Source organism: Gracilinanus agilis, chromosome 4, assembly GCF_016433145.1.
Source record: "Gracilinanus agilis isolate LMUSP501 chromosome 4, AgileGrace, whole genome shotgun sequence".
NCBI lineage: Eukaryota > Metazoa > Chordata > Mammalia > Didelphimorphia > Didelphidae > Gracilinanus > Gracilinanus agilis.
In genome coordinates this window covers 123,142,542-123,164,944 of record NC_058133.1, presented here as the reverse complement: position 1 = coordinate 123,164,944, position 22,403 = coordinate 123,142,542, and the positions used below count along the sequence as shown (strand labels likewise).

The following is a 22,403-nucleotide window of genomic DNA, read 5'->3' as shown; positions in this document are numbered from 1 at the left end:
AATCTTCTAACTCTGAGATTCCATGATTCTATGAAACTTTATTGGTTTGCTCTATATCAAAGGCATTAAAGTAAGGATAGAGTGGAGGGGACTATTGTGCAATAGTCTAGGAAAACTTAATAGATGCTTCCAGTAGTTTGTCAATAATAGGATTGTCAAAGAAGTTTTAAGTGACAGAGAAATTTCAGGAATAGAGTCACTTGGATATGATGATTGGTGGGATATGGAGGCCAAGGAAAAGATGGAATAAAAGATGATTCTTAGATTCCAACCTAGGTAAATGAATGAATCAGAAGAGAAAATAGGAAAGTAAGCAATAAGAACGGGTATTCAGTGGGAGAAGAGTGAAGACCATTTCATTTATAGATATGCTGAATGTGAATTTTAAAATTATTTCTATAGAAATGTTTAGTGTTTGGAAATGGAGTACTGGAGTCAGTAAAGGGGCCATAGATAATGATCCAAATGTATGAATCATCTGCAAGTAGATGATAGCAAAATCATTGAAACAACTGACATTGCTGAGGGATACTATGTAGAAGAGATGAGAAGAGGTTAAGGGTAAAATCTTGAGGGACACAGATATTTAAGGATTTGGAAGAAGAGGTGGAGAATGGAGAAAGCTATGGAACAGTCAGAAAGATAAGAACTAAGTTAAGGCATTGTCATGAAAGCCAAGGGAAGAAAGGTCTTAAAAAAATTCTTAAAAATAGTCAATTAGGGGCAGCTGGGTAGCTCAGTGGATTGAGAGTCAGGCCTAGAGATGGGAGGTCCTAGGTTCAAATCTGGCCTCAGACACTTCCCAGCTGTGTGACCATGGGCAAGTCACTTGACCCGCATTGCCCACCCTTACCACTCTTCCACCTATAAGCCAATACACAGAAGTTAAGGGTTTAAAAAAATAGTCAATTATTACAAAGAAGTCAAAGGACATGAAGCCTGAGAAAAGGTTATTAGATTTAGCACTTAGAAATCAATGATAATTTAGGAGATAATTCTGTTACATGGCAATGGGGAAGAAGAAGCAGATAGGTAGCTCAGTGGATAGAATGCTGGGTCTGGAGTCAGGAAGTCTTGAGTTCAAAATCTACCTTGGATACTTATTAGATATGTGACCCAGGGCAAGTTACTTAATCTCCATTTGCCTTAATCAGCTGGAGAAAGAAATGGCAAACCACTGTAATAACTTTGCTAAGAAAATTTCATGCAGTATTAGCCTGCTATGGTTTACTGAGTCCCTAAGAGTTAGACATGATTGAATAACAACAAAAGTGGGAAAGGTGTGGTAGAAGCCCTATTTCAAAACCAATAGATCTATTATTTCTTTTTTTAAATGTATACAAATATGTATATATTTAGTTTTATTTATTTTTATTTTATAGTCTTTGTAATCTTACCCTTCAATTATCCCTGCTCCCAGTTGTACAATTTACTAATATAACAAATGGGCATAGTCTAGCAAAATAAATTGCCAAATTGTAATTATCCAAAAATGTATATCTTTCTCTGCATTTGTACTCTATCACATCCCTATTAGGTGTGCAGTATATTGCATGTTCAGTTCTTTGGAATCATGTTTTTTCTTTGCATTATTAGAATTCTAAAGTTTGTAAAATTTTCTTCATAATATTGTTAATCATTGTATAAATTATTCTCTTAGTTCTGATCACATCATTCTGCATCAGTTCATAGAGTTCTTCTTAGTTTCCCTGAAACTGTCCATTTCATTATTTTTATGGTATAATAATATTCCATTAAATGTATATAACATATAAATAAATATTCATTCCCTAATAAGTAGTGAGGAAAGTAGGTAGTGCAATGTATAGTGTGTGGACCTTGGAATCAGGAAGACGTAAGTTGGACTACTTCCTCATAAACTCACTAGCTCAACCTCAGTTTCCTCATCTGTAAAATAGGAATAATAATAGCACCCTTCTCACAGGGTGGTAATGAAGGCAAAATGAGATTATCCATCTATCCATTAATCTCCATCCATTTATCTCTCTTTCTCTCTTGTGCTTTGGAAACCTTAAAGTATTACTAAGTGCTAATCATTACAGGTGGCTACCATCTTAATTCCTAATTTTGGGCTATTACGAAAAAGCTTCTATAAATATTTATTTACATATTTAAATATTTTCCTTTTTGATCTCTTTGGGGTATAAACCTGGTAAGATATTGAAAGTTTATACATATTTTAGTGATTTTCTGAGTCATAATTACAGATTGCTTTCTAAAATGGCTAGACCACACAGCTCTAATTCATCATTATATGAAGGTCACATTAAGGAACTTCTAAACCAGCAAAAAAGTAATTTCTAAGTTGAAAATCTTAGTTGTCCAGGGTATTTAAATGCTATGTGACTTGCTTGGTTCATACAGCTTGTATGTGTTAGAAATAGCACTGGAATCCAGATCCTCCTGGTTCTGAAAAGAGTTACATATTCAGTACCCCACATTACTATTGTAGAAGCCAGATTACAAAGCCTTAAAGAGTGAATCAATATGGAGGAAACAGAGGCAGTGTGTATTGGCTATTGTTTCAAAAAGTTTGGCAGAAAAAAAAAGAGAAAACAATAACTTTCATGAGTAGAAGGGTTGAGCGAAAGGGTTGTTGTTGTGGTTGTTGTTTTTTGCCTTTTACAGTATTGAAGATCTGAACATGTTTCTTAGCAAAACTGAACAAACCGCCAGAGAGGAAAACAAAGCATTATGCAGGGATGTTGTTAGTAACAAAACCCATGAAATTATTATGAGGCATAACATAATAAAGTAGTTACTTTAAGGTGTAATTTGGTGTGAATACAAAACTGGGTTGTGACCAAATGCCCCAGTATGGTTACTGTTTTACTAAAATAGAAAGAATGATAATATTTTGGGATGTCAGGATACTATGATAGGAGCATCAAGATGTAAAATATTTGGAGCAGAAACTCTGGTGGGAAGATAGAGAATCAGCAAGAGATGCATGAAAATATTATCAGGCAGTAATAAAGCTGAGGTTAAAGAATAGGAATGGACTCAATTAACTTAGTATGGTGGCTTTCTCCAACATTCCTTGATAGCAGAGAGTGGAAATAGAGAGAGCAGTTCTTGGAAGTTACCCAGATAAAGGATTGCCAAGTTAGGCATTGAAGAAGTCAAGGGGGCAGTGAGCTTTAGAGTGAGCCAGAGCATCATAAAAATGACTGGCTATGGATTTTGAGATAGGTAAGGAGATAATTAAGACAAGAAAGGGATTGATAGATGAGGAGAATAGAGAAGATAATAGGAGAAAATAAGAAAGGATCTGGCATTCCCAATAAAAACAAAAGGCAGGGGAAAATCAAGAGAAGAAAAAAATTTCAGAAGATATTAGAGGTTGATTTCAGCAACCCTAAAGTAAACTACTTTACCTGCCTTCTTTTCTCTACAAAATTTTGCTAAAAGAAGAGCATTGAAGAAATGTGAGAATGATTTTGGTGAATAAACCCCACTATTGTGAAATGCTGGGGTTGACAGAATGATGGCACTGAATACCCCAGAGATAGCACTAGAAAGGGATCAAAAGGGGAAGATAAAATGCCAAAAACCTTTACCTAAGTCATGCATCTATTAGTATCATTGAATATTAAATATGGCAGGCACTCTAGAGATTATCTATTCTAATCATTTTATTTTACAAAGAAACTAAGTCTCATTGACATTAAGTGTTTTCTCTTTTATGACACACCTACTAAAGATACTGTGCTAAAGTAGGAACCCAGGGTTCCTATGAGCTCCATTCAGTATATCATACTACTGCCCAGCAACTTGTTATATTTGTTAAAAGTCTTAATATTTGAACTCTTCCAAACTCATCATGAGTATCTAGTTGGCACAGTGGATAAAGTGCAGGTCTGGAGTCAGGAAGATTTGAATTCAAGTTCTACCTCAGATGCTTACTAACAGTGTGACCCTGGACAAGTCACTTAACCTTACTGCCTTTACTTCATATAAAACTGAGCTGGAGAAGGAAATGGAAAAGGAATCCAATATTTTTTGTCAAGAATATCCAAAAGGGGTTATGAAATCAGACACAGTGAAATGACTGAACAATGACAACAACAATCCCCCTCATCTCTCATGTTAAAAATAGCTTGCATTTATAAAGAACTTTATGGTTACAAATTCCTTGACATAAATTACTATATTAAATCTTTATAACAAGCCTGTGAGATAGATACGTCATAACTGTTATCCTTATTTTACCAATAAGGAAACAAACTCAGGCTACATGACTTGCTCAGGTTCACATTTTCAGCAACAGAGTCAAGACTAAAATCTAGAACTTTTGATTCCAAATCCAGTCAGTTGTCAAAGTGGCAGAAATAATGGCCAAACTCATCCACAACTTGACTAGAAGATTGACTTTATCTTCACTTCTCACAATGTACTATAAAACTATAGCTAATTAAGTAGTGAAATTTTCCATTAAAAAAGTCCACTGTGATGAATATTTTTTAAGGAACAATAGTAGCATGTCTGTATTTTATGAAGAGGTGTTGATGGTAGAATTAATTGGACTTAATGACTTAACGGGTAATGGGGACTGAGTAAAGTCACTGCTGATGCTGAAATTGTAAAACTGGGTGTTTGAGAGAATTGTGGTGCCCCTTATCTTGAATATGTATCCCATCCCTTATATTGAACTTCAGTAAGCATGTTAATTGCTGCATTTTTTAACGTACCTTCCATTTTAGAACCAACACTATGTATTTGTTCCAAGGCAGAAGGTCAGTAAGGGCTAGGCAAAGGGAGTTAAATGACCTGTCATGGGTCACATAGCTAGGAAGTGTCAGAGGTCAGATTTGAACCTAGGACATCTCATCTCTAGGCTTGACTGTCAATCTACTGAGCTACCTAGCTGTCCCCACTGCATTTTTTTAAAATAAAAAATTATGCAGAAATTCTTCATTTAAAAAATTTTGACCACTAGAAATATAAATAGGAATATACTTGATTAATTTACTAATTATTTATCTTTATTAGTTCACATTCACTTAGCTATAACTGTTTACATATTCACAGACATCTTTTTAATATCTCTGCTCTGTATAATACTGAAAACACTAAGGGTACATTAGGATGGCCTCAGTTTAGAATCACCTTATGAAAAAGGTAGAACAAATCAACCACAGAATGTTTCCTTTCTCGCATTCTACTCCTCAGGCAGCAAGTACACAGATAGGGGAATGGGTAGAAGAAGTGGATAGCTCCTTCTCCCTCCTTGTTGAATATTTGTGAGCACATTTGCTTATATATAAACATGTAAAGCCTTCCTTTTTATATTATAGGCATATTGACAGGCTTGCTACCCTTCAAAAACTATGCCGTAACCCTAACTGCCTGTACTTTGGCTGGTTGTACTGAGAGCACACAGGCATTGAACATCTCCACTCCACAAGAAGGTAAAGTAATTTCAAAGGTCTTGACTTCCACATTTCAGTCATGAATAATAAAATAGGAGAAGAGCTAAATGCTGCAAAGCCATTTGCTGGAAAACCCCAACCTAATTTGATGACAAAGTGCATTGCCAGACCATAATTGCTCCATTTTTTTGGGGGGTGCGAAAATGAATCAAACTCCATACCCTTTAATGACATGCATCTTTAATAGCTGTAATGCAGATTAATGGGCTTTTTAATTGCTGTTACATTGTTCATGCAAGAGCCTTGTCATTAATATGAAGCATCTGAAAGATTAATGAAAGCTTCCTCATTTTACTATGGCTCAGAAGTAAATCTAGAGACAGTCTGACTAAAGAGAATTGATTGTATGGTACAGTATGAAATTGAGAATCAAACGGTTGATTTCCATGGTCTCTTTTAACTGCTAAACACCAGCACAGGCAACAATTATTTCAGTATGATGGAACCTCCAAATGCCAATTGAGCCATTTATTAGTCACTGCTCGGGTTCCTTCGTCTTTTCTTAGGTCTCACTTTTGTTGTACTTGGAACTTACAAATTGTAGGCATAAATTAAGGTTTTGAAAAGCTTACATTAAGAAGGCAGCAAGGAAGAGAATGCATTTTATAACTTGATAGTTAAAGCTTTACTCAACCACCAGCATGCAAGGAAAGACTCTCAAATGATTTGAAGCATTGTTATGTAATATCTCCCTCTTGAGAATCAGAAATGTTGATTTCTTGGGCTGTCTGTTTTAAAAATTGTTCAAAAGATTTCAAAGCATTAGGAAGAAGAGAATTCTGCAGATGAGATAACATATGTAAAACACTTGATGAAAATGCAGAGTCTCTGATTATAGAGAAAGCATCCAGCTATCTAAAGCATGGAGGAAACTAAAGCATGCAAGAGTGCGAGTGCAATAGAGGAAACTGGCTTAGAGGACTGAATTTTCTGCAATGCTCTTTATGACTTTGTAGTTTGACTCAAGTAACTTTCTTAGTTACCAGACCTTCATCTTTTCAATAAAATGTCATTTCTTCCAAGGTTGTCTTTTTCACACAACCTTTTGGTCATGCAACTATCTTAGTTGAAGCCCTGTGCTCTCATCTCATTGCCCTTACCCTCTCTTACAAGGTCTATCAACAATCCACTTGGGGTGATATCATTTTACCTTTTCGTTCTCATTAAGATCACCACTTCCTGTACTTCCAAGCATTTATCTCAGTATCCTTCACCACTACTTCTGAGTTTTCCCCTCTGTCTACTTCCTGAGTCCAGACCCTGACTCTTAAGAGTTTGTTCCTCCTCAGTAAAAATGATTCAAAAACCTCCTCAGATTCTACCAATTCATGAAGTCCTCCCCAGTAACTGAATGAGAGATGATGATTTGTTTTATTTGAACAGATAATTCCTGTAACTCCATTTTTACTTCCTACTAAAAAAATACACTGGCACTTTCTTTGCTTATACATAATGTAAATTGTGTATATCATTACTTATTTTATGTTTACATTTGTCCAATATGTCTGTGGTTGTCTGTAAGACTCTTTGTCCTTTCTTAATAATTTATATCGGTGTTTTCTTAGATTATAAGTTGCTAGAGGGAAGGAATTGGATCTATTTACCTTGCTTTAATGAGCACAACGGGCAAAGATTACTCTTTAATGAATGTTTTGTGGAAGTCAGAACGTGCCCATCAGCCGAGCCAGGGAAAGCTCTGCCTAGGCATTCCCAATGAACATGCTCATCAGTTCAAGGCAGTTATTAGCATTGTTACTAAAACTGTTACTGACAGGCTGCCCAGTAGGCAGGAACATTTCCATGAAAACAGTCTCAGGTTTCCTCATTGATTAATTGGTTTGCATCTGCAAAATTTGAATTTGAAAATCTAAAATCAAGTAAGACTCCATAAATCTATTTTTCTAGCACCAGAAGAGGTTCAGCCACCATTAGCCAACTGTCTGCCCAACACTTTGTTACTATTATGGAATCCACCCAAAAAAGCAAATGGTATTATAACTCAGTACTCATTATATATGGATGACACCTTAATCTACACTGGATCTAGAGAAAACTACACTGTGACTGGTAAGTTGGCTTTCCCCCCCCTTTGTGTTTGCTGGTATGTCTTATCACTGAGTTCTCCCTTTGTCATACTCTGAGTTTCAGACTCTTTAAGAGTTTGTTCCTCCTCAGTCATGATTGAAACACCTTTGTATACTTTTGCCTCTTGTTGAATTAGTCTAATTGCTGTTATACACATGATAATTGCTAGCATTTAAGTAGCACTTTAAAGTTTCAAAATGTTTAAAAATATTATCATATTTTATTCTTGAGACAGCCTTGAGAGGTAGGTTCTTATCATCATATTATAGATGAGAAAACTGAGGCATAGAAAGGTTAAGTGACTTGCCTAGGATCACGTAGTTTCTGAAAACTGAATCTGAACTTGGGACTTCTTGACTATCAATTAAAATCTAAATTTAATTTCATTTAAACTGATGTTAAACATTATGTTCAAGACAACGTTCTAAGAGGTAGAAATACTTAGACAAAAACAAAAGAATACTCTAAAGACGCTTAACGTCCATTAAAGTTATGACTTCTTTTGGAATAAGAAGCTATATTAAGCATATATATGATAATGCTTCTTTGCCACCCCCAAGCTTTCTCTTTAATGTTTCCTACTTGCTTCTCCCTTCTTTTCTATAAACCATCCTGTTACTATGCTTCATCATACATTGTCCCTTTTCTCATTGTTTTGGATTTAAATTTGGTTATATGATGAATACTGAGAACCTTAAGCTCTTTGATTCAACAGCTTCAAGAATCATTATAAGCCTGAAAATGAGATCCATGACATTTTTTTAGAAGAAGAAAAATTCCAGTTGTACTACATTAAAACCTCAACCAATGTGGGATAATGACTATATTGGACAGTAGGACATAGTAAAAAGTCTGAATTACAGTACTGAAAAGAAATATAATACCCATTATGTAATATAAAAATAATGCTAGCCTGAATATATAAAAAGGAGCCAAAGTTAAATGATTCTAATTAATTTTAAAAAATATAATCCATAATAAGTTTACAATGGTATCTTAGCATATGTAGGATATTTTATATTTTTAAGTGACTTCCATATAGCTTACAGGCAATGTTTCTATAAAATGTATTTGATTTTGGCTCTTGAGTAAAGAGGATGGGTATTAGTACATTAAATGAATATCCTTGATTGGGCATTGAATAATATTTCAAAACCTTATCCGTTGTTTAATCTTGGGTCAGACAATCTGAGATTCTATTTATTCATATATAAAATGGGGCATTAATAATTTGCACTTCCTACCTCCCAGAGTGGTAGAGAAGACAGTGCTTTGAGAACGTAAAAATATTCAGTTCTCTCAGAATGCTGCAAAGTCTAGAGAGGATGGACATTATTAGTCCAATTTTACTGTTGATAAAATTGTGACACATCAAAATTAACTGACTATGTCAAGATCTCAACATTTAGCCAGAACTAGATCTGGTTCTGAAAAGGCCTCCTTTCTCAAATACATAGAAAAATGAGTCAAATTTAAAAAAATACAAAGCATTTTTAGATGAAGAAATTAAAGCTATATATAAAAATGCTCTTCAACCATAATTGATTAAAATGCAATTCAAAACAATTCAGATATCATCTATCAGATTGACTAAGATGATAAAAGAGCAAAATGATAAATGTTGAAGGAAATGGGGTGAAATGTGGGACACAATTTTTTTTGATGGCAGTGGAAACTGATCCAACCATGTTGGAGAACAATCTAGAATTATACTCAAGAATTATAAAAACTGTGTATTTATTCTTTTGATCCAGCAATGCCACTATTAGATTTATTTCCTAAGGTGATCAAGTAAAAAGGAAAAGAAATTACAAGTGCTAAAATATTGGGAGCAGCTCTTTTTGTGGTGGCAAAGAACTGGAAACTGAAGGGATGTTCATCAATTGAGGAATGGCTGAAGAAGTTGTGGTATATGTTTGTAATGGAGTACTATTGTATCATGAGAAAAGACTAACAAGATGATCACAAAAAAAAAATCTTGGATAGGCTTATATGAAGTGATACAAAATGAGAAGTGAACAATATGAGAAGAATGCTGTACACAAAATAACAACAATAATATATGACATTGCATGAATATGATTACAGCACACAACAGTCCACAGAAAGGAAATATGGTATAGTGGCTAGAATACTGAGCTTCATATTGGGAAGATATGACTTTAATTTCCACCTCAGATTCTTACTGGCAGTGTGATATTATTCAGTTATCTTAAATCCCAGTTTCTTTATCTATAAAATTGTGATAATAATAGCAAGTGCAGTGATGGGCAAACTTTATAAAGAGGGGGCCAAAGGAAAGGAAATGCTCATCTTTCAGTCTGTTTCTAAGATAACTCTTTCAAAGTTTCATTGTATTGTATCCTACTCTTTGTATTCGTCAGATTAGGAATAATATCCCGGGGTAGGATAGAACATTTCAGGCCCCCCCATCTGGTGGTTTGCCCATCACTGCCTTAGGGCTATTATGAGAATCAATGAGATGATGTTGGTAAAGGCCTTTGTAAATCTTTGAGTTCTTTATAAATGTTCAGCTATTCTATTAGCCAATGTTTGCACTATATTGTAAATATTGAATGCTTATTAAATGCTTGTTCATTCATTCACTTACTCATTCTCACTTTGTCATGACACCATCTTTTTTTTCCACTCATTCATTTCTCTAAAGATATCCTTTACACACACCACTTTTCCTATATAAGGTATTACAGCCTACTCTTGTCATTTATGTGTCTCTCCATTTCTCTTTGATCAATCTTCAACTTTGACCTTCAAACTAGTTATAACAATTACAATCCTTTAATATTAAATAATACATCTCCTCTCTTCTTCTTCTTCTTCTTCTTCTTCTTCTTCTTCTTCTTCTTCTTCTTCTTCTTCTTCTTCTTCTTCTTCTTCTTCTTCCTTCTTCTTTCTTCTTCTTTCTCCTTCTTTCTTCTTCTTCTTCTCTCTATACATATATATTGCCAGGTCAAGACATTTAATATTGGCTTGAGGAAGTATAGATGTATAAAACCTATTAACAGGGAGATACCTTAGAGATAATATAGTCCAACTCTCTAAAACTTACACTTTTAAGACCTCAAAATCTATATTCAATAAGAATCACTATATCATATTTAAATTATTTTAAATATTGAATGAGTATGGACAATTAATTGGTTTTGTAATTTCTAATAAAACTCAGAAAATAAAAATATCTCAAATTAATTATGTGGATCTGCCACTAACCTCTATAAAGGATAGAATCTTAGAACTCCCTAGAATTTCATCTATATATAACTGCATCAGAACGTGTGGAATAGGAATAAAAATACATAAACGTTTCTTCAGTAGTAAAGCATCTTCAGTGGGATCCTAGAACTTAACATGCCATTTCCTGTTTTTGTGCTTTCCCATATCCCAATCTTGGAATGCTGTCACTATTCTCTTCCACTTCTTAGATTCCCTAAGTTTCTTTGAAGACTTGGCTCAGGTCCTACGCAAAGCCTTAAACAATGCATACTTCCTCTCCAATCTTTCAGCTTATTAGCACCCTTTTCCTCCTCATTGAATTCCTCCTGTACATGTTGTCTACCCTCAGTAGATGGAAAATTCCTTGAGTGCAGAGTGATATTTTTCTGCCTTTGTATTCCCACCACTTCGAGCATTTCCTTTCTTAATATCTATCTGTAGGATTAAATTGAATCCCTCTGTTCTCTCTGGATTTTTCATAATTTAGATTCTTCATATGGAATAGGCTTTTATGTCAGAAATTTGCATGTTTCCGTTTCTTCAGCACTAGGATGAAAGTGCCCAGGAAGGTTTTGGTATATGTCTTAGAGCCTTAAGGAGACCTCTCTCTTTTCTAGGTAGGAAGAATCATAATAATTTTATGGCTGTTACTCATTCACTAATTCTATCTTCCATTCTCCAAATCCCATATGACATACCAAAGAATGCCACAAATCTCTAAAATTTCCACAGCTGGGAATATGCTTGGTATTTTCTCTTCCGTTTTCAATAAGTTTACTATTAAATGTGGATGCTACAAAGAGAACATCCTTCATAATACTGATAACACTGAAGGGAAGGACATAAGTCATTTTTATAGTAATCTTATGAGTTAAATATATATATATATATGTATATATATATTTCTCATTTTATCTGACCAGTTTTTCAAACCATCTTGAAGCACACAGGTCAGAAAATGATTGAAAGGACTCGACTCTGCCATTTTCCTGATAGAAGTCATTACCTGCTTTGGCCTAGTGACCAACTGGCTGTTTACAGGGATCATCAAATTAGAATTCAAATTGACCTTGATAAGTTTGATAAATGTCCCATTTTAAAATATAATAAAGTCCAATAGGGACTAGTCCAAAGTAGTATAATTACAGAAGACAAATTATATCTATACAAAATGTAGGATATAGGTTATGAACAAATGTGACATTGAAAGATACTAAAAGCAAAGTGAAATACATATTGAATAGGAATTCTGCATGTAGCTTTTTAGTGGAAAGGCTAATGCTAGCAGAATTAGAAGATGTAAGGACTGTGACATAATCCTCCTACTCAATGAACACTGGTCAGGCCCTACACTAGTATCATAGCTAATTGGGGGTTGTTAATTTTATGAAGGATTTATGAGTCCTGAATTAGATTCAGAGACCAATGAAAATTATCAATGACTAGAAAATAAGACCCACAAAATTGGATTCTTTAGCTCATAGAAAATAAGACCAAAGTATGGTTTAAATATATAATGACAGTGAACTTCAGTGATATAGTGGTTTATTAAAACAAAGTATTAATTTATATGTTTTATATAATGGGAAATATCTCTTTACCTAAAAAGCAATCACAAATTGAGGAACTATCTGCAGAAAAGAGGCAGTAGATATGTCCACATTAAAATATCACTGTGGCTTCATAAATATTTTTAAATGTTGTAAATCTCTTGGAACTTTTCAAAGTAGGAAGGAATTTAGCATTCCCATAGCATGAACATTCTGAATTTTTGAATAGGAACATTATAAAATAACAGCAGATAATGGATGATAAATTTGTGATGAGTAGGGAATCCTTATCTGGCGTACCAGATTAGGGTATTCCTGAGGAGAGTTGTTGAAAGAAACAAATAGTTCTAGGAAAACATGGGAAGACAGGAAATTTAGAAAGCAAAGAAGCTAGGGACAGCTATTTTGGTACTCTATGTCAAAATAAAATAAGGAGATAGAAGAAAAAAGTATAGAAGACCAACTGAGTTGAGGAGGAAAGTAACTATAATTTTAACCAGATAGTCTAACTTAGGGGCCCACATGGGAAAAGACAACTTATTCAAAGATGAAGAGGTAGTAAGAAGAACTTTCATGGGTATAGGTATCCCCACCAGTTACATGAAGATATAATTTTTAATAATCATTTTCTGCATTTTGTGATTCATGTTCACTTTCTCTCCCTCCCCTACTCTTTCCCCAAGAGGGCAAGTAATATGATATAGGTTATGCATGTGTTGTTATACAATACATTTTTCTATGTTCATCATGTTGTGAAGAAGATACATATCACTTATACAAGAAAAGAACTCATAAAGGAAATAAAGTGAAAAATGGTATGCTTCAATCTATATTCAAACTCCATCAGTTCCTTCTATAGCAGTGGATAGCCTTTTTCATTTTGAATCCCTTGGTGTTATCTTGAATCCCTGCATTACTGATAATTATTATCATTCACAGTTGATCATTGCACATTATTGATGCTTCCACTGTTTGTACAGCCATTCCCCAGTTGATGGACATTTCTTCATTTTCCAATTCTCTGCTAACACAAAAAGATCTGCTGTAAGTAATTTTGTGCAACTGTGGAAATAGTTTTTAAACTGAGACTAGGGAGTAGAAAAAGAACAAATTAGACAATGAACTGTAAACTTAAGGATAAAACCTTAAAGAATAGCTTTTGGATTAAAGGGGAATGATGCTAAGGAGAGAAACGAAGGGATCATTTAGAGCAGTGGTTCCCAAAATTTTTTGGCCTACCACCCCCTTTCCAGAAAAAATATTACTTACCCCCCTGGAAATTAATTATTTTTATTTTAATAGCAATTAATAGGAAAGATAAATGCACCTGTGGCCATCACCACCTCCCTGGATCACTGCAGCACCCACCAGGGGGTGGTGATGCCCACTTTGGGAATCACTGATTTAGAGTTATAAACATGAGTAAATTTACAACATAAAATCAATGGTACTTACGTGATACTTCAAGGGACAGAAACAGGGGCAAGTTGGTATAAAGTAAAAAATAGATAGTTTGACTTAACATAAGGAAAAACGTTCAAACAGTTGAGGTTGTCTAACAATGAATGGACTTCCCACTTGAAGTAGTGATGGACCTCATTTATGGAAATACCAGTTAAAGGACGATTGATCCTTTAAAATATTGTAGAAACAGTCTTGGAATTGGGTAAAATAGATAACCCCTAGATTCCATTGAAGTCTAAAAACTTATGATATATATATATATATATATATATATATTCACACACACACACATATACATATATATTTAAAAACAGATAGTCAGAAAGACAGAGACAGACAAAGACAGAGTTTGTGTTCTCCAACATGTATTTATTATAACATTTAGTTATACATTTGAACTGATATATTCTTTAATGCAATGGTCAAAGAGATGGCATTATAAGGAGAATGGGGGAAAGGCTAGGTTTTAGGAGTGTAATCTCTGCTAAGAGAAATCTCTTCCATTCCCCTGCTGGGTGATAACCCTAAGGAGTGAACCTGAGACCTGTCACTGTAAAATCCACCTGGGGAATGGTATCATTCTGTGTTTCATCACATTGTTCATTTGAAGTTGATGCTGCTGACAGTGATTGCTTATCTAGCTGTATGTGTGGATATTGCTGAAAAGATTAGGGAGGGTTTTCTGCTTCTGTACCCTCTCTGCCCATGTAAAATTTGTCCTTTGACTTGTTGGTGGGGCAATTATATATGAAGTCTGGGATCATTTTCAGCGAGACAGTCAGTGATCTAAAGAATTGCATTACTTTGGCATTAAGCCATCTTTTCCTAAAGATACTAAAGATAAGACCAAACAATATGATAGTTTAAGTACTCTCAATCCTTTTAAAAATTTAAATGTTTTCATTATTTATTTGTTACATTAAAATATCTAAGTAGCTCTCTTCTTCCTTCCTCCCATTACAAAAAATATATATCCATATATAAAACTTTGTCTTGTTTATTTCTAGGTATCAATTCTTTCCCTGGAGGTGGACACACACAAGCCATTCTTCAAACAATATTTCTGTTGCTGTATATAATGTTCTTTTGGTTTGGGGTGTCTCATTCTTCATAACTTTATGTAGGACTTTCCATGATTTTAAAAAATTAAGCTGTTTGTTCATTCTTAAGGCAGTAATAGTCCATCACAATTATATGCCGCAACTTTTTTAGTCATTCCCTGAATTGATGAGATTTCTTTCAACTTCTAGTTCTTTTCCCACACAAATAAAGTTTCTAGAAATATTTTAGAACATATAGATTCATCTCTTTTTTCCCTGATCATTTTAAGAAATAAACCTAATAGTGGTATTGCTGGGTCAAAAGGTAGACACAGTTTGAAAACACTTTGGGCATAATACCAGATTGTCTCCAGCAATGGTGGGCCATTAGTTTGAAACACCTTCCAGACCTGTTCCTGATTTTGCTCTATTACTTCTGGTTAGAATCTGTCAAATCATGTTAAAATTTCATTGCTTTCCATAGTAGAAAAGTCTTCATTAGTTGGCATATTTTCTCTCCTTACAAAGTTAGAGTTCAAAGTAAGTCTTATTTCCTCTTCTACTCCTTTAGTGTTTCCTCCTGTTAGACATTGAACTGAAGTACTGTGTTTCCTTTACAAGAAGCAGATTGATTTTGCTGCCATAGAGTATACAGGTAAAAAGGGAAAGCATTTCAAGTCAGAATCTACTTAGCATCGTGGTGGTATGGATTTTTCCCCCTCTTAAATATGAAGCATTAAAACTCAAAGGCATTTCTGCACCTTGAGTTAGTACAAAATATATTTAAAAATGCATACAGTTCAAATTTTTTGCCTTGCATAGGCCATAAGCTAGTAGTATGGTGGGTCAGTTCTGACACTGAAAAATGAATCCAGTTAGAGAACCTCCCGAAGGCTGTTGATGTTTGCTATAATAAATAGCACACACTTTAAGTCAAACTTTTTCATTCTGTATTCAAAGGTAATGGATTTTTCGTAACCATAGTAACCTTGGTATATTTCTGGATAAATACATGAGGTATATACATTCCAGTTTTATTTTTGAATATAAACTACCACATTATGTATTACTAATAATATGAAAAATAGGATGTAGGTTAGTATAATGACAGCTTAAACGAGTATGCATTTTTCTTCTGCAAAAAATAAATATTTATCAAAAGTATAGGTTCAATTAATTTTTCCCCAGTTTTGTAGTATTCTTGTAGTGCCATTTATCTTTTTTTGCAAGATCTCCATTAATCTCTTATTTCTGTCCCATAACAGGATTTTTTAGAATTTTGAGGTAAGAACAATTGTGTTTCAAAGCTTATTATTAAAAACATTATCAAAAGATTGAAAGACCTATATTGGGATCACTACGAGAAGTTTCTGTGCACCATTTAACATGCATTTATACAAGGGAACTGTACACTGGTAGAAAGAAAAAAACTATTTAAGAAAATGTTCAGTGTGCCAGGGTTGTTGCAAAGTTCAGGTCAGATAGCATCCTGATTGATGATGACTATCCAAACTGTAGCCAACCTGAGCATTCTCATTTCAAATGAGCACCTGGAATTCTTTAAGAAGTTTGTGGTAATGCTTCAAAAAACCAGCCAAACTTTCAGATACTTAGGGATACGGAAATCCCATTGAGGTAGAAAGCTAGATTAAGAATATGGAAAGGATCATTGCAAGTAATACCATGAGCACAACTTCTGCACTTCAACATTTTCTATTCTCTTCTCAAATTAATCAAATTATAATTGTCCAAGAATAAGTTATCCAGAGATAGATAATACCTACTCTTTCATGCCATTATTCAGGGAGGTTAAATACAAAAAAGACAGCTAGCAATGGGATAGGAATCGACTTGTTGGGAGCAAATGTATGGGTGTTTTTCAAAGTCAAATATTAATGACTTTAAAAGATTTTTAAAATTATTACTGATTTCTAAACTCCTTTGGCATGAATAATCAGGAAACGAATTCTTAAAATCACACAACCTTTTAATGCCTTCTTATAGTTTAAAAAACATCACTTTGTCATACTTTTTCTAAGACTGACCTGTTAGTGAATTATCATGAAAGTGATTTAATTTATTTTTCTATTGATATATGTCCTTCTTGAACTTGCAATTAAGATAATTTCCTTTGCTTTATCTATCCCACTTAACATTTTTCATTATATAAGCAAGAAAATTCATATTATGTCTAAGATTTTAAAAATAATATTTCTATGGAATTCTGACAAAGGTTAGCTACAGTATCATATGGTGAATTTTATTCCTGGGGATTTTATCAAACTATCTTTTGTTGTTGTTTGTTATATTTTTTCTGTTTCTATGATATAACTTCACTCATGCAATATGAATTTTCCTTTAATTTTTAATATTTGTAAGACAAAACATATATTCAAATGTTACCTGTCTTAAAAATTTTAATAGCCCTAAAAATCTGTTAATACTTATTTTCCAATCTACAAAATGAAGTATTAATGCATTTTAGAGTTTGCAGGATTTCAGATAAGGTGAACTCATCCTGTAAGTCACTATGTCTCTAATTATAAAGAAAAGTGTTATTATTTGTCCCCTTTGTACAATTTTAAATGTTTAACATTAGGTGGTACAAAGTTTAAGAAGTCTAAGGGGTTAAAAAGAGGGAGAAAAGTATAATCTTTGGAAGGAAGTTTTAGAAGCCATTATCAAATTCATAACCTTGTGAACAAATAATCTAGAATAGTTATTCAAAGTGTAGCTAAGTATGGGGTTCCTAGGTTAATGTGTATTGAATGTGTGCTTCTTTTTTTTTTCTCCTCCAAGAGCCATTTTTATTCAGTAATGGAGGGTCAAGTGAAATAAAATCGTCCCTCATAACTGCTTTAATGCCAATTGTACATTAGGGATTGTCGTTCATAGGATCAGTGATTCAGAGTTGGAAAGGACCTTAGAGGTCACTTGGTCCAACCCCCTCATTTTACAGATGAGGAAACTGAAGTTCAGAGGGTCTGTGACCTGCCTTAGGTTATAGGTAGTAAATGGTAGAGTCAGATTTTAAACCCAAGTCCTCTAACTAAAATTCGAATTCTGTTTTATTAAATTTAATTTTTTATCTTTATAAAATTGATTTTATTAAATTGAAAATTAAAATGACATCTCCATATAAATGTGGAGTGGATTCTATATTTTTCTTCACTAACAGAAGAAGTGAAATGCATTTTCACTTAGGTTCTAAAATTGTCTTCTCCCAAAGAATTACAATGTCCCATCAATTTTATGTATAATACTCTTAATTTGGAGAAAAGACTGAGTATTTTTAGCTACTGGGATTTGAGAAAAGTAGAAAAGAAGAAGCTATAGGAAAAAGAATACATAGTTTGGATGTCAAACTCTATAATTACAACCTGTCTTGCTCTCTGTATGACTTTGGATAAGTCAATTTTTTCTCTTATGTTAGTTTTCTTGAAGAAGAAGTAAATATTTTGACTTAGATAATCTCAGAAGACTATTCTAAACTCTAAATTATATCTGTTATAACGAACAGCAGTTCTCAAAGAGATGGTCATAGATCAGAGAATGGGTGAGTGGAATGTATTTTCATGGAGAGACAAAAATTGAAAAAGTAGTCCTTCTAAAAAGCAAGATGAATAAATCAGAGCATCACTCAGGGTCTCTTCTAGTCTCATGATTTTGTGACCTATAGTTTCTAAATCGTCTAAATAATGTCTCCCATTAATGTTCCCCAAGGGTAGTTCAGATGCCATCAGGAGTTAAATACTAGTAATAGTTGTCTGAGGGCAAATAAACAGAGAATTATTTGAGAGATAAAGTTCTTCAACTTTTTTCTTACTTCTCTGAAAAAAAGTCCAACTGACAATTGTAGTAATATGCCAAATGTAAATAAAATTAAATGTATATATTGATACAGAATTTGGGTGGAAGGTTGGAAATCGCTGATATATTTGGATATTTATTACCTAAGTAATATGGCGACTTTATTTTTCTAGAACATGTGTAGTCTAGTCATATCATATTGATAATCTCACAGCTCTGTGCCCTCACCATGCCCAGTTCTACCTCTGTGCCTTTATATACTCTGTTCCTATGAGCTGGGACATTCCTCTTCTCCCTACCTCACCAAAATCAATATCAGTTCAATAAAAACTTATTAATAGCCTACTGTGCTCAGTGCCAGACATTGGACTAGACTGACCACATTTTAAAGCCTGCTTCAAGTCCCACCTATTCTATGAAAGTCTCTTGACTATTTTGGCAAGAATGAATTCCCCTAGGATTTTGTACCATACTTCATTAGACTCAGAATGCCAAAGTTAGAAGAAACTTGAGGCCACGTAATTTCAAATTTTCCTCGATATAGATTTCTGGACAACTGCATCAATGAGAGAGTTTGACATTTTTCTCTTCCCCAGGCATCTAGGAGATACAATGGACAGAGAACTGGGCCTGGGGTCAAGAAGATCTGAGTCAAAATATTGCCTTGAACACTTAATTTGCTACTGTTTTTAATAGCTGATGTAATAAAAATAACAGTGATTATCAAATCACAAGCCTGAGTTGGGGGTACAAAGCCTGACTCTGCTATTTACTACCTGTAAGTAACCTTGAATACATAACAACTGGTTATCCTGGATATCAGCTGTGATATAGCAAAAAGAGTATTGGCCATGGAGTCAGGATATGCTCCCTATTGCCATTAAAAGCAAAAACAAGAAACCTTTATTACTTTACTAAGGATCTTTTCCTCCACTGAGGTTCACAGTATCAAAATTTATTTCACAATCCAGATCCCGGAAACTGTTATATACTAACTTTCAGCCTTCCTTACCCCCAACCCCACTAAGATATACCCTGTCCTTCCTTAATGAGTCCACAGTCTAATTTGGAGTCTTTCTTCCCCATCTCCTGACCTCATAATAAGGGATTTCAACATACGAATTGATACTATTCCTCAAATTGATCTCATTGATATGAGTTAATATTTAAATACCCAAACTTTCCAATTTCTTAATGTAGTTAAGTCCCATATCCTATTCCACCTAGCTATTAGCAAATGGTTATACTCTTGTTTCCATCACTGACAAGTACTATCTGATCATAATATTTTATGATTTCATCTTTCTTTTTACCATCTGACCCCTAACTCTGTTCTTTATTTTTATTATCATCTCCTTCCTCTCTATTTTTCTATCTTTCACCCTGATTGTATATATATTTATGTGTATACATATATCATATGTCATCTTGACTACACTTGCCCCTGTTCCTTATCTCAACCTTCCTTAGAATTTCCAGCCCCATCCTTTCAACTGAGGAATTAACCTCATTCTTCACACAAAAATGTTGAAGTCATTTGCTCAAAGCTCAACTTTTCCCAATCACTCTCATTTCAAATCATTCAGACATCTTCCCCTCACTATCTTGTTAATTATTTTTCTTTGTTTTTTGGTTGTTTTTTTTTTCTGGGGTCCTCTATGTATGCCATTATGTCATCTGCAAAGAGTGATAATTTTGTTTCCTTATTGCCTTTTCTAAATCTTTTCTTTTTCTACCTTATTGCTGTAGCTAGTATTTCTAGTATAATATTAAATAATAGGGTAATAAGGGTATCCTGCTTCACCTTTGGTTTTATTGGGAAAGATTCTAATTCATCTCCATTTTAGATAATGCTTGCTGATTGTTTTAGATAGATGCCATTTATCTTTTTAAGGAAAGTTTCATTTATTCAATGTTTCCTAATGTTTTATAAGGAGTAGGTATTGTATTTTGTCCAAAGATTTTTCTGCATCTATTGTGGTAATAATATGGTTTCTGTGTTTTTTTTTATTGATATGGTCAATTATGCTGACATTTCCCTTACTGTATTTTCCTTCACTCCATATGTGATTAAAGAGGTGGTCTTTATCCTCAGCTCAAATTCCACCTTCTATATTCTTCAAATGAATTAACATTTATAAAAAGATCTTAGCTCAGTGCCTGGCATATAGTGGGCACTACATAATACATGGTTATTTATTCCCCCTTCCCTTTTGCAGAGGGCCTTTCCCTAGTGTGAGGAGCAATCCTTTATTCCTGTTCCTCTATAGCTGCTAATCATTTCCCCTTTGATATTACCTTCATTTGCTCTGGATATATCTTATATATACTTAGTTATTTACATATTGCATCTCTCATTAGGATATAAAGTTCTTGAAATCAGGAATATTTTACAACTTTCTTTGTATCCTAAATGCTAAGCACAGTGCCTGGCACATGGTGAGTATAAAAAAATGCTTATATCAAAGAATGAATAATTAGTTTATCATATATGTGCTCTTGGGAAAGTCAATTAATATCATTTTGCTTCAGTTTTCTGTCATCTGAAGCCTGAGGAGATTTGATTAATGTTGGGCAAAAAACAAGTCCCCAAACTTGAAAGTTTTAGAAACAATTTTATTAAGCAAAGAAAAGAGAGCTAAAAAAGACAGAAATCTAGAAAAAGTATGATATTTATATTATATAGAGTTTAAAAGGGACACAAGAATAGGCAGCTGATTCATGGACATTAGCAGTTAGGAAGTTTCCAGAAATGGGCAGGTCCTGAGTAAGATTGCTCAAGATGCATATCAGCAGGTAAGTATAAAAATTAATTAAAATTTGGGCAAAGGTGAAACATAAGTACTGGGGAACCTAAAAGACATTTGGGTGAGCCCAAATGAGACCTGAGAAAGATCTAAGCATTCCTTGCAGTAGACTTCAGTTTCCCTGGCAGGTCTCTAATGTCTATGGTAAAGTTGGAGTTAAACAATTTCTAGCTCTAAAACTAGGTTCAAATAATGTTAACAAATAATCAAGAATTTTCCTCACACTAGATGGCCTCTGAGATTCATTCTAACTCTTGAGTTTATCATCTATGATCCTATGATTTATAGCATTGTAGAAGAGCTCTGTAGTTAGTGTTAGGTAACCAATGTTTACATGTCACCACTTAAATGTATTGCTAGGTTAACATTGGGAAAAGTCATATAAACTTTCTGGCCCTTTGTTTCCTCACCTGTAAAATGATGGAGTTGTACTACCTGGTCTTTAAGGTCCCTTCTGTCTCTAAATCTCTGATACTGTAATCTCACAAATAAGAGTGTGGCTGGAGTTCAGACCAGATAATCTCTAATATCCCTGACTTTAAAACCAACAAACTTAAATGTAGACTTTTCTATTTATACAAATGTTCCCAAGTCTTTATATAATGCCACCCCTCTAAGTGGATCAAGAGAGCTCTTTTCTTCACAGCTTCCCTATTAGTTTCTTTCAAAAAGCAGATGTGCACATGAGCTGACAGGGTAGAGGTAGATGTAGAGAGGTTTGGGGGACAGCCAAGCAAAGAGATTTCCTATGACTATAAATTCATCAAAATTATATCAGTCACCTACTTTTTGCAAAATTAAATTTAAAATCAAGAGTGAGGCATATTGAGACAAGTAGGTGCTGTCATTCTTTTTCTTTATAATTTTTTATCAGTTCTTATGTGTTTAACACAATTAAAATTTCAGATTGATGAGGGCAACATCATTCTTCTAGTTATCCTGTTTTGTAAATTCTGAATC

The 22,403-nt window shown here is 33.9% G+C and overlaps 1 protein-coding gene across 1 annotated transcript in view; it reads left to right on the top strand.

Moving 5' to 3' along the window:
• USH2A (usherin) overlaps positions 1–22,403 on the top strand; it is a 1,059,501-nt gene that overhangs the window by 436,732 nt on the left and 600,366 nt on the right. Inside the window, exons 30-31 of the mRNA XM_044674959.1 lie at positions 5,319–5,432; positions 7,359–7,520. Coding sequence (XP_044530894.1) covers positions 5,319–5,432; positions 7,359–7,520 — 276 coding nt within the window. The remainder of the gene's footprint in view (positions 1–5,318; positions 5,433–7,358; positions 7,521–22,403) is intronic.